General features: G+C 53.8%; 2 protein-coding genes and 1 long non-coding RNA gene across 3 annotated transcripts in view; 1 reads left to right on the forward strand and 2 right to left on the reverse strand.

Moving 5' to 3' along the window:
• LOC145527776 (uncharacterized) overlaps positions 1 to 10,733 on the forward strand; it is a 681,763-nt gene that overhangs the window by 646,486 nt on the left and 24,544 nt on the right. Inside the window, exons 85-86 of the long non-coding RNA XR_014069857.1 lie at positions 2,530 to 2,641; positions 10,175 to 10,286. This is a non-coding gene — a long non-coding RNA (uncharacterized LOC145527776). The remainder of the gene's footprint in view (positions 1 to 2,529; positions 2,642 to 10,174; positions 10,287 to 10,733) is intronic.
• LOC145527693 (uncharacterized) overlaps positions 1 to 10,733 on the reverse strand; it is a 147,333-nt gene that overhangs the window by 117,510 nt on the left and 19,090 nt on the right. The window lies entirely within an intron of this gene.
• On the reverse strand, positions 4,664 to 6,442 carry LOC145527774 (uncharacterized). Its single transcript, XM_081545847.1, has 3 exons — positions 6,292 to 6,442; positions 5,580 to 5,892; positions 4,664 to 5,322 (listed from the first exon to the last, which is right to left on the reverse strand). Exons 1-3 carry the CDS (start codon positions 6,424 to 6,426, stop codon positions 5,108 to 5,110), a joined length of 663 nt encoding a protein of 220 aa, XP_081401973.1. The 5' UTR covers positions 6,427 to 6,442; the 3' UTR covers positions 4,664 to 5,107.

Raw genomic sequence — 10,733 nt, forward strand, 5'->3', positions numbered from 1 at the left:
GTGAAGAGGTTCCATTGGATGGAAACCCAGTGGTGTACTTCGTTTACCTCTTTCCCTTACTTGAAGAGACCCATTTCGACCTCCGCCCAGCAAATGGCAAGGAGACTCTGATGTTAAGGAGCCTTTGGCCTACGCTTCTTTCTAGCTATCTCATGACATCAGTCTTTAGGGTGAGGTTTTTCCCCGATATTGAGGTGGTATGAGATCAAAACCAATAGCGTTCTTCAGATGTAGCTGTCTGGTTTTCCCATGGACATTGATTGAAGAGGCTTTCCTGTTCCCATTTGGATATTCTCCCCGTCTGTGTCAGAGATGAGTTGACCATGGATGCTGGGGTTTGTTTCTGGACCCTCAACTTTATTCCATCGATCTGGATCTGTGTGTGTTGTTGTATTCCCAATAGCATACTGTCCTGCTGCTGCTGCTGCTGCGGCTAAGTCACTTCAGTCGTGTCTGACTCTGCATGACCCCATGGCCTGCAGCCTACCAGGCTCCTCCGTCCAGGACATTTTCCAGGCAAGAGTACTGGAGTGGGTCGCCATTGCCTTCTCCGATACTCTCCTGAGGATCCTAGTTTGGTCGTCTAATTTCCTTTCACACAACCTTGGATGTCCGTATCGGGGCTTTTTCGTCGGATTGTATTGACAATGTAGGCTCCTTTCTGTTTCCGTACCCCCTTTGCAATTCTTTGTTCGGTGCGAAAATGCATTGGCATTTTGGGAGGAATAGCATGGAAGCTGTGGATTGCCATGTGGGGCTGTGACATGATTTTCCCAATAGGAATTCTTTCAAGCCCTGAGCACAGCTTCTCTTTCCAGTGATTGGTGTGGGCTTGATCTTCCTCCTTCCATCTCTCGCCGTTTTGTGAGAACAGGTCCATCCTTCCCTTCTGGGGTAGATGGACTCGTGGGTATCACTTCAGTGAATGGCATTGTCAGTGGGGGTGATAATTCCCTTCTCATTGGAAGACTTTGCTGTGAGTATTAGAAATGCAAGTGACTTCTCTTCCCCTTCCTCCCTGTCCATGTCTCAGAGCCACCGGGAAACAGAGGCCTCATCCACGGTCACACAGGCCTGAGGGGGTGCAACTAGACTGTTGTTTCTTCAGGCCCTCAGTGCTGGACATCATCCGGGATACTCTGTGTGTGTCTTCCTCCGTCTGGTGTCCCTTCAGACCTTTCCCTAGTTTTCACAGGCTTGTTGTGTTGGCGTTCTTTGTCTGTTTGGAGACACATCCTTGATAAGCTTTGTGTTTCCACTCATTCGTCTCGCGATGTATGACCTGTCTTTTGCTTTTGTCATGAGGTCTTTCCCACAGTAGATATCTTTGATTTTGCAAAGTCCACTGTATTCTCTGGGTTTTTTTTGTGGACTGCCTTTTAGTTTTGTGTGTGAAGACTCAAAGCACGTGTCCGGTTTCTGCTCATTGTTCTTCTAGATTTGTGACAAGTTTTCATGGAAAGTTTGTCTAGGGATAACTGGAAGTGAACTCGGTGTAAGGTGTCAAGTCTCCATCTCCATTCATGTCATCCCCTGCAGTTTCCAATTCCCTGTTCCTGAGTGGTTTTGGAGACCTTGTGGGAAGGTTGGTTGCATTGGAGTTTGCATTTCCACCTTGATTCGATTCACACTGTTCTGCCCTCAGGGACACTGTCAAGGGGGAGTGAGGAGCAGCCTGCACTTCCAGCAGTGACCACACGGTGGGGCGAGTGCTGCTCTCCCCTCTGGGAGCCCCAGGCCACAGGCATCCCAGTGAGGAGCCAGCTCTGTGCTCAGCTGAAAGGAGTTAGTTAGTCTCTCAGGAGCCTCTGAGCCCTTGCCTTTGGATCACCCAGGGTGGGCATTTACTGGGACAGAAAAAATTGCCCTGAATTCCATGGACGGAAGAGCCTGGCTGTGTAGAGTTCGTGAGTTGCCGTGAATCAGACACAACTGAGGACACAAAAATTCAATAGATTAAAACACTTTTTGGGGGTGGGGGGGAGTGAAAGAGGGTGATGTGGGTTTTTTTGTCTTATATAACAGCCAAGGGAAATCTAGTTTAAACCTAAATTCACATAGATGGGAAAGGTATATCTCTCCGTCACCCTATTTAAAAAAAAAAAAACCTACTAAACTTTTCTGAAAGTTTATTTAGTAGCTTCCTTGAGCAGTTTACTGTGGAGCATTTTTTTTTTTTTTCTGTGACATTGGCCTCATTAAAAAGTACGGTTTGCCTTTACTGGATAATTTTGTTCATTGGTTTCTTAGGGAACCTTGGTAATATTTGAGTTTCCTGGGGAGTATGGTCACATGACCTGGCCCTGGCCAATCGGTGCGTTCCACCTCCCTGGCCACTGTGATTGGCTCCGGGCTGGGGCAGTGCCCAATCGGGGCCCAGGGCCGGGCCTCCCGTTGGAAGCCAGGGGAAGACAAGCTCTCGTCCTGCTGGGGTAGGGGAAGGGGTGTGGCCGGGGCAGGTCAGGCTCCAGCAGTGGGAGGGGCTTGAGGTCCGCCTGCGGCAGTTGGTGACGTTCCTGCTCCCCTCAGGGCAGAGCCGCCGGCCTGAGAATGAGGGCGCTGCTGAGCCCAGGGCCTGGGATGGCCCGTTGCTGCTGTGGTCCCAGAGCTCCACCCGAGACCTGAGGGAAGCCGTCTGCCCGTGAGTCCTCTCCCACTTGTCTGTCAGCTTGTTTGAAGCATGCTGGGTTTTCTGCCCAGCTGGCTAAGGGGAGTCCCTGGAAATGCAAGGGTGTGGGTTTTGGCAGACTTCAGGGAAGACATGCCAGATGAGGCTGGGAGACTCCAGGTTAATCTGGATTCAGGAGATATCTCTTCGGGCCAGCTAGTAATTGTAGGATAAGCCTAATGAGCCTTCAGAGGATGAAGAGAGTAACGTGCCAAGGTAGCAATCGATGTCCTCATTCGAGAGGATGAAGCTGGTGCTCAGAGAAGGGGGGAACTTGGCCACAGCAAGGAGGTGTGCACCCAGACAGGACCCCCCAGATCCGGCCATTGGAGCTCAGGGAGGCCACTGGTGTGGCTTGTCCCTGTGGCAGGGGCCGAGGCAGGCAGCCCACCCTGATTCCTGCGGGGGCCTGACTTGGGAAGTGCCATCTGGTAGCTTTGAGACTCACCAAACCAAATTGCACTGGAGAGAGGAGGGACACCTTCCTTCATCCACCCCCCACCCCCGCCGGATTCCCACATACCCTGACCCCTTTCTCTCGATTTCGGAGCCATTTCCAGAGTCCCGCTCATATGACCTCATTCGAAGTGCACTGTGGACGAGCTGCCATCTGCAGCTGCTACCACAGCAGCCAAGGGCTTTAGCTCCCGACTACCTCCCTTCCTTTGGAACTTGGGGGCCCTCTACTCCCCACTTGCACACCACAGACCTTTGCTGAGGATTGTGGGGACCCTCACTCAGTTTGCAGCACGTTGTAGCCATCCCTGTCCTCCCTTGAAACTCAGCTTGTGAGCTCCTTTGGAGCAGCGTGGCCCACCTGGCTGCAACGGAAGACACAGCTGACAGTGAAACAACAGCTTAGATCTGAGAGCCGGAAAGCTCTGTCAAAAGGGACCTCCCTCTTCACACCGTAGAGGCTGTAGGAGCCGCCAGGCTTTCGGAACCAGTGCTGGGGCCAAAATGACTCCACAGCTGTTTTCCTTCCTGGGGAGGGTTCTGGCTCGAGCGGGAATGGCTCAAGTCTCCTAAGGTTCTGAAAGCCCACTGTGTGCAGATTCACGGTACACAGAGAGGAAAAGGTGGAGTCCTACCCTGGAGGTGGTCACAGCTCACGGATGAGCCAGGCAGGCAGGCAGGCAGGGCATGAGAACACCTGAGCTGCCTTCATGAGTGAATGGTGTGGGGGCAGAGGAAGAGAAGCCGGTCTGCTCCCTCGTGTGGTGCCCAGGGCAGGTTGTCCCCAGAGGAAACCCTTACGACGGTGAGGACTATCACTGCTGTTTCCCAAGGGGTTCCGTCGGTGCGTGTCTTCCCCGGAGCGGTCAGGCCGTCTCTCAAGTACACTGGCCATGGGCATTGCCTCTCCTTGGAACTTCCCATGTGTTTCTCTTTTTTATGGAACAGTGATTTTCTAGAGTGGTTCTGGGCCACAAGGATGTTGGGTCATTTTCTAGCCTTCTGTCATGAAGAACGCTTTCCTGGGCATGGGGGTGGTTTGTTGTTCCAGCTCCCTTTCTTGGCTTCTTTTGGGAGCTGGTGCAACAAGAGGAGCTCAGCCTCTGCCTTCTGGCTGAGATGTCACCCTTCAAACAGCAATGCCTGCCTGGAGATAATGATGGCAGTTGCCAAAAGGGCTTCGTTTGGCACATGGTATCTTGAAAGGACGTACACCGTCCTTTCAGCTATCAAAGGCTAGTTCAAATGACATAAAAATGAGAACTCTCCAATGGAGTCTTACAGTAGGTGGAGAGTCCGAAAAACACTCCTTCAGTCATTTCACTGAGAGTCATTGATTGGGGACACCAAGAATATAGGAAGGAATGCAGAAAGAAAAGATGAAATTGTGTTCAGGATCGGGGGGAGGGATGAACAGGGCGTGCTTGCCTTGAATCCAGGCTTTGTTGGGGGGTGGGGCATAAAGATCGAACGGGTCTGAAACTACAAAGTGGTGATGGTAACACAGTATCACCAGAGTTACACAACAGTGATCCCAGATTGCAACAATGATGAAAAATTTACTAATCCCAACTTAACCAACAAAAATACAGGAAACCATACAAAAAATAAAACATCACCAGAAAGGTGGAAAGAAACCAAATGCAAAGCAGTTCAGGGGAAAGGAACTCCATGTCCCCTGGGGGCAGACCGAGTTGCCGGCATCCACGGTGAGCAGACAGGGATGGAGGCTGCAGAGCCGACCGCTCCCCTGGACGTGGTGTTTCCGGCAAGGGCTCTGGGTCTCTGTCCAGAGCGGGGGCTCTTTCTCCCTGCAGGGCTGGGTGAGTGATCGTGGGCATCTGGGTGTTGCGCGGGAGCCAGGGCAGGCTCTCCCTGCCGAGGCGGTGACTCCTCCTCTGCCTCGGGTTCTCTTGCCAAAGCCCGAGCAGGTAGAGGTGCACGTGGAGGTGGAGGTTCTCGCTGAGGGGGTGGGACATCATCTCACCCAGGGGGTGCCTGGGGCTGGGGGTCCTGCAGGCACGGAGATCCGATCTGCCCGGTGTGCTGGCCAGTACCCAGCTGGCCTGGTGTCTCTGCGAGGGCAAGTCTCGGTTCTCCATCTGCCCTCGGTGGATCCCTGGGTCCTGCACCTGGAGCCACCACCTCTTTAGGGACAGGTCTGGGAAGTGGAGCCTGGTTCCAGTTGGAGGCCAGTGCTAGAGTTGGGGGAGAAGCAAAGTTTGCCCACAGGCCAGCCTTGGCATGTGCGTACCCCGGGACAGAAACCTTCCAAGAGGTTCCCAAAGAATACCCAGCGTCAGATGTCTTTTGGGACTGAAGTGTGCAAGATGGGGGGCGGGGGGTGTGAGGCCAGCGCTTGCTGCAGGCCCAGCAGCAGCTTTCGGGGACTCGTCCCTGTGTAGCTCAGCACCCCTCCCCACACACTCCCGTGCACCAGCCCCAGCGTCCTCACCTCTGTGCTCTGGCGTGCTGGGCTCCAGGTCCTCCTGGTGCCTCAGAGGCCGGGGTTCTCTGGACTCTGGGTCGGAGCCGGGTGTGCTGAGCTCCGTGGCAGCCTCAGACTGGGCCGCCGGCTGTATCCTGGGCGGTGTCTCGGCAGCAGGCCTTCCCCACCTCCGCGTCTCCCCCGGTGGGGCTGATGCCTCCGTGGGCACGCTGACCTGGAGCCTGCACTGGGCCTCACGGGCGGGCGGGTGGTGCTCCGACCCCTCCCTCTGGGAGCTGGATGGGGTGTCCCCGTCCTCGGCCTCATCACGTGGGAAGCTCTGCAATGACAGTGACCGTCAGCCAGCCATGCTGGGAGTTTTCCGAGCTCGGCCTGGCCAGTGGAGCCGTTGCTTCTGCCTGCTCGAACTTCTCTTCCCAGAAGGGTCAGAGACGTGTGTCTGCTCAGATCCCCACCCGGGAGGAAAGAGACCCATCTGAGGGTGTGAGGTCAGCCTGGCGGGCCGGCGCTGCCCACACTCTCCCCATCCCGCCCAGCCTGCTCTCCCCTGGGGTGTGGACACAACTTGTCCGCAGGCTTCTGACCCCACATCCGCCTGGGCTTCCTTGAGGGGGACACAGCCCGAGAAACCCGCATCCCCACACACAGGCAAAGGACCCGGTGTTTCCGGGTGGCATGGGAGAGGTGGCCTGGCCCGGCCTGGGGCTCCCCGTGTTACCTTTCTGTTTCTCCGGGCAAAGGGCCAGAGGCCTCTCGGGGGTGTCCTGAGCCAACGTCGACAGGGTGCCCACGCACACTGCCTGTGAGCTCTCCTGAGGCCCCGGCCTCTGGGCAGGGGCAAACAGCAGAACATCTTGGCAGCAAGTGATCTGGCTGGGGGCTCCTCTCCGCTCTGGAGGCCTGGATACCCGGATTGCGGGTTCTGTTGGGTTCTGTTGCTGGCAGGTGACATCATTTCCTGGGGTTCGTGCTGAGGTCCCTTCCCCAAAACTTCCCAAGGGAATCTCTGGGTTTCTGACTGCTCGATCACCCCCCTTAGGCCATGTGCAGGCACAGTGACACCCACACGGCCCAGCCCACAGCCCTGGGGAGGCCTGGGTTCAGCCAGGGCCTGAGCTCCGAGGACCATGCTGCTCTCAGACCAGGCTCCTTCTTCTCATAAGTGGTGTGGCCCTTGACAACCATATGCCCCTCAGGGTTTCCCCAGTCTCTCCATCTGCAGAGTGGGGGTCATTCTCCCATCTGCTTCCTAGGCCTGTCGGCCTACGAGCAGCTCCATGCCTTTCCACCTGGGGCCGATATCACGTGGAGCTCGTGCGCTGAGACTTCAGAAAGAAAGATTCCATCCAGGGCTGGCACAGCACAGAATGGGGCAGAACGAGGCCTGGATGCGCCGTGGTACCCAGGAAAAGGCACTCCCCCTCCTGACTGTTTTGAGACCCCGCATCCAAGTTGGAGGACCGAAAGGAAGACTCGAAGGTCTCCCTCTCTTATAGAAAAGAGTAGCCAACTTTCTGGTCCTCTGTTTCCATTGAGATTCTGTTGAAGTGTCCCAGCTCGGCTTCTGCGGGTGGCTGAGCTTCTACTGGCTCCCTGCGTTCTTGTCTTTTCCTCTCCAAACCTTCCGTCCTTTTCCCCCTTCTGGGGTGGAAGGGCGCTGTCATTGCTTCTACCTTCGAGACAGATTGAGGAAAAGTCTGGACCATCGACTCCTTTCCTCTCTTTGGTTCCGTGTCTCTCTCTGGCTGTGTCCCTCTCTTTTCCTTTCTCAATTCCGTCTGTGTCTTCCTCTTTCTCTCTCGTGTGTGGATGGATGGATGGATGCTAGGGATGCACATGTATATGATTAGATGAGGGTTATGTTTTAGGGATAGGTTAGAGGGAGAGAAAGGCTTTAGGTCAGAGTTGGTCATGGGGGAAGGGTCAAGGGTGGTGGTGGTGTTTCTTGGAATCTGAGTGCTGTGCATTCTTCGTCTCTTTCCATATGAACCCCTTCTCAGATACACCACTTGCAAGGAGTCTCTCGTGTTCCGTTTCCTATCTTTTGCATTTGTGAATGCTTAGCTTCTCTGTTGTGAAGAGGTTCCATTGGATGGAAACCCAGTGGTGTACTTCGTTTACCTCTTTCCCTTACTTGAAGAGACCCATTTCGACCTCCGCCCAGCAAATGGCAAGGAGACTCTGATGTTAAGGAGCCTTTGACCTACGCTTCTTTCTAGCTATCTCATGACATCAGTCTTTAGGGTGAGGTTTTTCCCCGATATTGAGGTGGTATGAGATCAAAACCAATAGCGTTCTTCAGATGTAGCTGTCTGGTTTTCCCATGGACATTGATTGAAGAGGCTTTCCTGTTCCCATTTGGATATTCTCCCCGTCTGTGTCAGAGATGAGTTGACCATGGATGCTGGGGTTTGTTTCTGGACCCTCAACTTTATTCCATCGATCTGGATCTGTGTGTGTTGTTGTATTCCCAATAGCATACTGTCCTGCTGCTGCTGCTGCTGCGGCTAAGTCACTTCAGTCGTGTCTGACTCTGCATGACCCCATGGCCTGCAGCCTACCAGGCTCCTCCGTCCAGGACATTTTCCAGGCAAGAGTACTGGAGTGGGTCGCCATTGCCTTCTCCGATACTCTCCTGAGGATCCTAGTTTGGTCGTCTAATTTCCTTTCACACAACCTTGGATGTCCGTATCGGGGCTTTTTCGTCGGATTGTATTGACAATGTAGGCTCCTTTCTGTTTCCGTACCCCCTTTGCAATTCTTTGTTCGGTGCGAAAATGCATTGGCATTTTGGGAGGAATAGCATGGAAGCTGTGGATTGCCATGTGGGGCTGTGACATGATTTTCCCAATAGGAATTCTTTCAAGCCCTGAGCACAGCTTCTCTTTCCAGTGATTGGTGTGGGCTTGATCTTCCTCCTTCCATCTCTCGCCGTTTTGTGAGAACAGGTCCATCCTTCCCTTCTGGGGTAGATGGACTCGTGGGTATCAATTCAGTGAATGGCATTGGCAGTGGGGGTGATAATTCCCTTCTCATTGGAAGACTTTGCTGTGAGTATTAGAAATGCAAGTGACTTCTCTTCCCCTTCCTCCCTGTCCATGTCTCAGAGCCACCGGGAAACAGAGGCCTCATCCACGGTCACACAGGCCTGAGGGGGTGCAACTAGACTGTTGTTTCTTCAGGCCCTCAGTGCTGGACATCATCCGGGATACTCTGTGTGTGTCTTCCTCCGTCTGGTGTCCCTTCAGACCTTTCCCTAGTTTTCACAGGCTTGTTGTGTTGGCGTTCTTTGTCTGTTTGGAGACACATCCTTGATAAGCTTTGTGTTTCCACTCATTCGTCTCGCGATGTATGACCTGTCTTTTGCTTTTGTCATGAGGTCTTTCCCACAGTAGATATCTTTGATTTTGCAAAGTCCACTGTATTCTCTGGGTTTTTTTTGTGGACTGCCTTTTAGTTTTGTGTGTGAAGACTCAAAGCACGTGTCCGGTTTCTGCTCATTGTTCTTCTAGATTTGTGACAAGTTTTCATGGAAAGTTTGTCTAGGGATAACTGGAAGTGAACTCGGTGTAAGGTGTCCAGTCTCCATCTCCATTCATGTCATCCCCTGCAGTTTCCAATTCCCTGTTCCTGAGTGGTTTTGGAGACCTTGTGGGAAGGTTGGTTGCATTGGAGTTTGCATTTCCACCTTGATTCGATTCACACTGTTCTGCCCTCAGGGACACTGTCAAGGGGGAGTGAGGAGCAGCCTGCACTTCCAGCAGTGACCACACGGTGGGGCGAGTGCTGCTCTCCCCTCTGGGAGCCCCAGGCCACAGGCATCCCAGTGAGGAGCCAGCTCTGTGCTCAGCTGAAAGGAGTTAGTTAGTCTCTCAGGAGCCTCTGAGCCCTTGCCTTTGGATCACCCAGGGTGGGCATTTACTGGGACAGAAAAAATTGCCCTGAATTCCATGGACGGAAGAGCCTGGCTGTGTAGAGTTCGTGAGTTGCCGTGAATCAGACACAACTGAGGACACAAAAATTCAATAGATTAAAACACTTTTTGGGGGTGGGGGGGAGTGAAAGAGGGTGATGTGGGTTTTTTTGTCTTATATAACAGCCAAGGGAAATCTAGTTTAAACCTAAATTCACATAGATGGGAAAGGTATATCTCTCCGTCACCCTATTTAAAAAAAAAAAACCTACTAAACTTTTCTGAAAGTTTATTTAGTAGCTTCCTTGAGCAGTTTACTGTGGAGCATTTTTTTTTTTTTCTGTGACATTGGCCTCACTAAAAAGTACGGTTTGCCTTTACTGGATAATTTTGTTCATTGGTTTCTTAGAGAACCTTGGTAATATTTGAGTTTCCTGGGGAGTATGGTCACATGACCTGGCCCTGGCCAATCGGTGCGTTCCACCTCCCTGGCCACTGTGATTGGCTCCGGGCTGGGGCAGTGCCCAATCGGGGCCCAGGGCCGGGCCTCCCGTTGGAAGCCAGGGGAAGACGAGCTCTCGTCCTGCTGGGGTAGGGGAAGGGGTGGGGCCGGGGCAGGTCAGGCTCCAGCAGTGGGAGGGGCTTGAGGTCCGCCTGCGGCAGTTGGTGACGTTCCTGCTCCCCTCAGGGCAGAGCCGCCGGCCTGAGAATGAGGGCGCTGCTGAGCCCAGGGCCTGGGATGGCCCGTTGCTGCTGTGGTCCCAGAGCTCCACCCGAGACCTGAGGGAAGCCGTCTGCCCGTGAGTCCTCTCCCACTTGTCTGTCAGCTTGTTTGAAGCATGCTGGGTTTTCTGCCCAGCTGGCTAAGGGGAGTCCCTGGAAATGCAAGGGTGTGGGTTTTGGCAGACTTCAGGGAAGACATGCCAGATGAGCCTGGGAGACTCCAGGTTAATCTGGATTCAGGAGATATCTCTTCGGGCCAGCTAGTAATTGTAGGATAAGCCTAATGAGCCTTCAGAGGATGAAGAGAGTAACGTGCCAAGGTAGCAATCGATGTCCTCATTCGAGAGGATGAAGCTGGTGCTCAGAGAAGGGGGGAACTTGGCCACAGCAAGGAGGTGTGCACCCAGACAGGACCCCCCAGATCCGGCCATTGGAGCTCAGGGAGGCCACTGGTGTGGCTTGTCCCTGTGGCAGGGGCCGAGGCAGGCAGCCCACCCTGATTCCTGCGGGGGCCTGACTTGGGA

Source organism: Giraffa tippelskirchi, chromosome 11 (assembly GCF_054371585.1).
Source record: "Giraffa tippelskirchi isolate mGirTip1 chromosome 11, T2T-mGirTip1v1.2.pri, whole genome shotgun sequence".
NCBI lineage: Eukaryota > Metazoa > Chordata > Mammalia > Artiodactyla > Giraffidae > Giraffa > Giraffa tippelskirchi.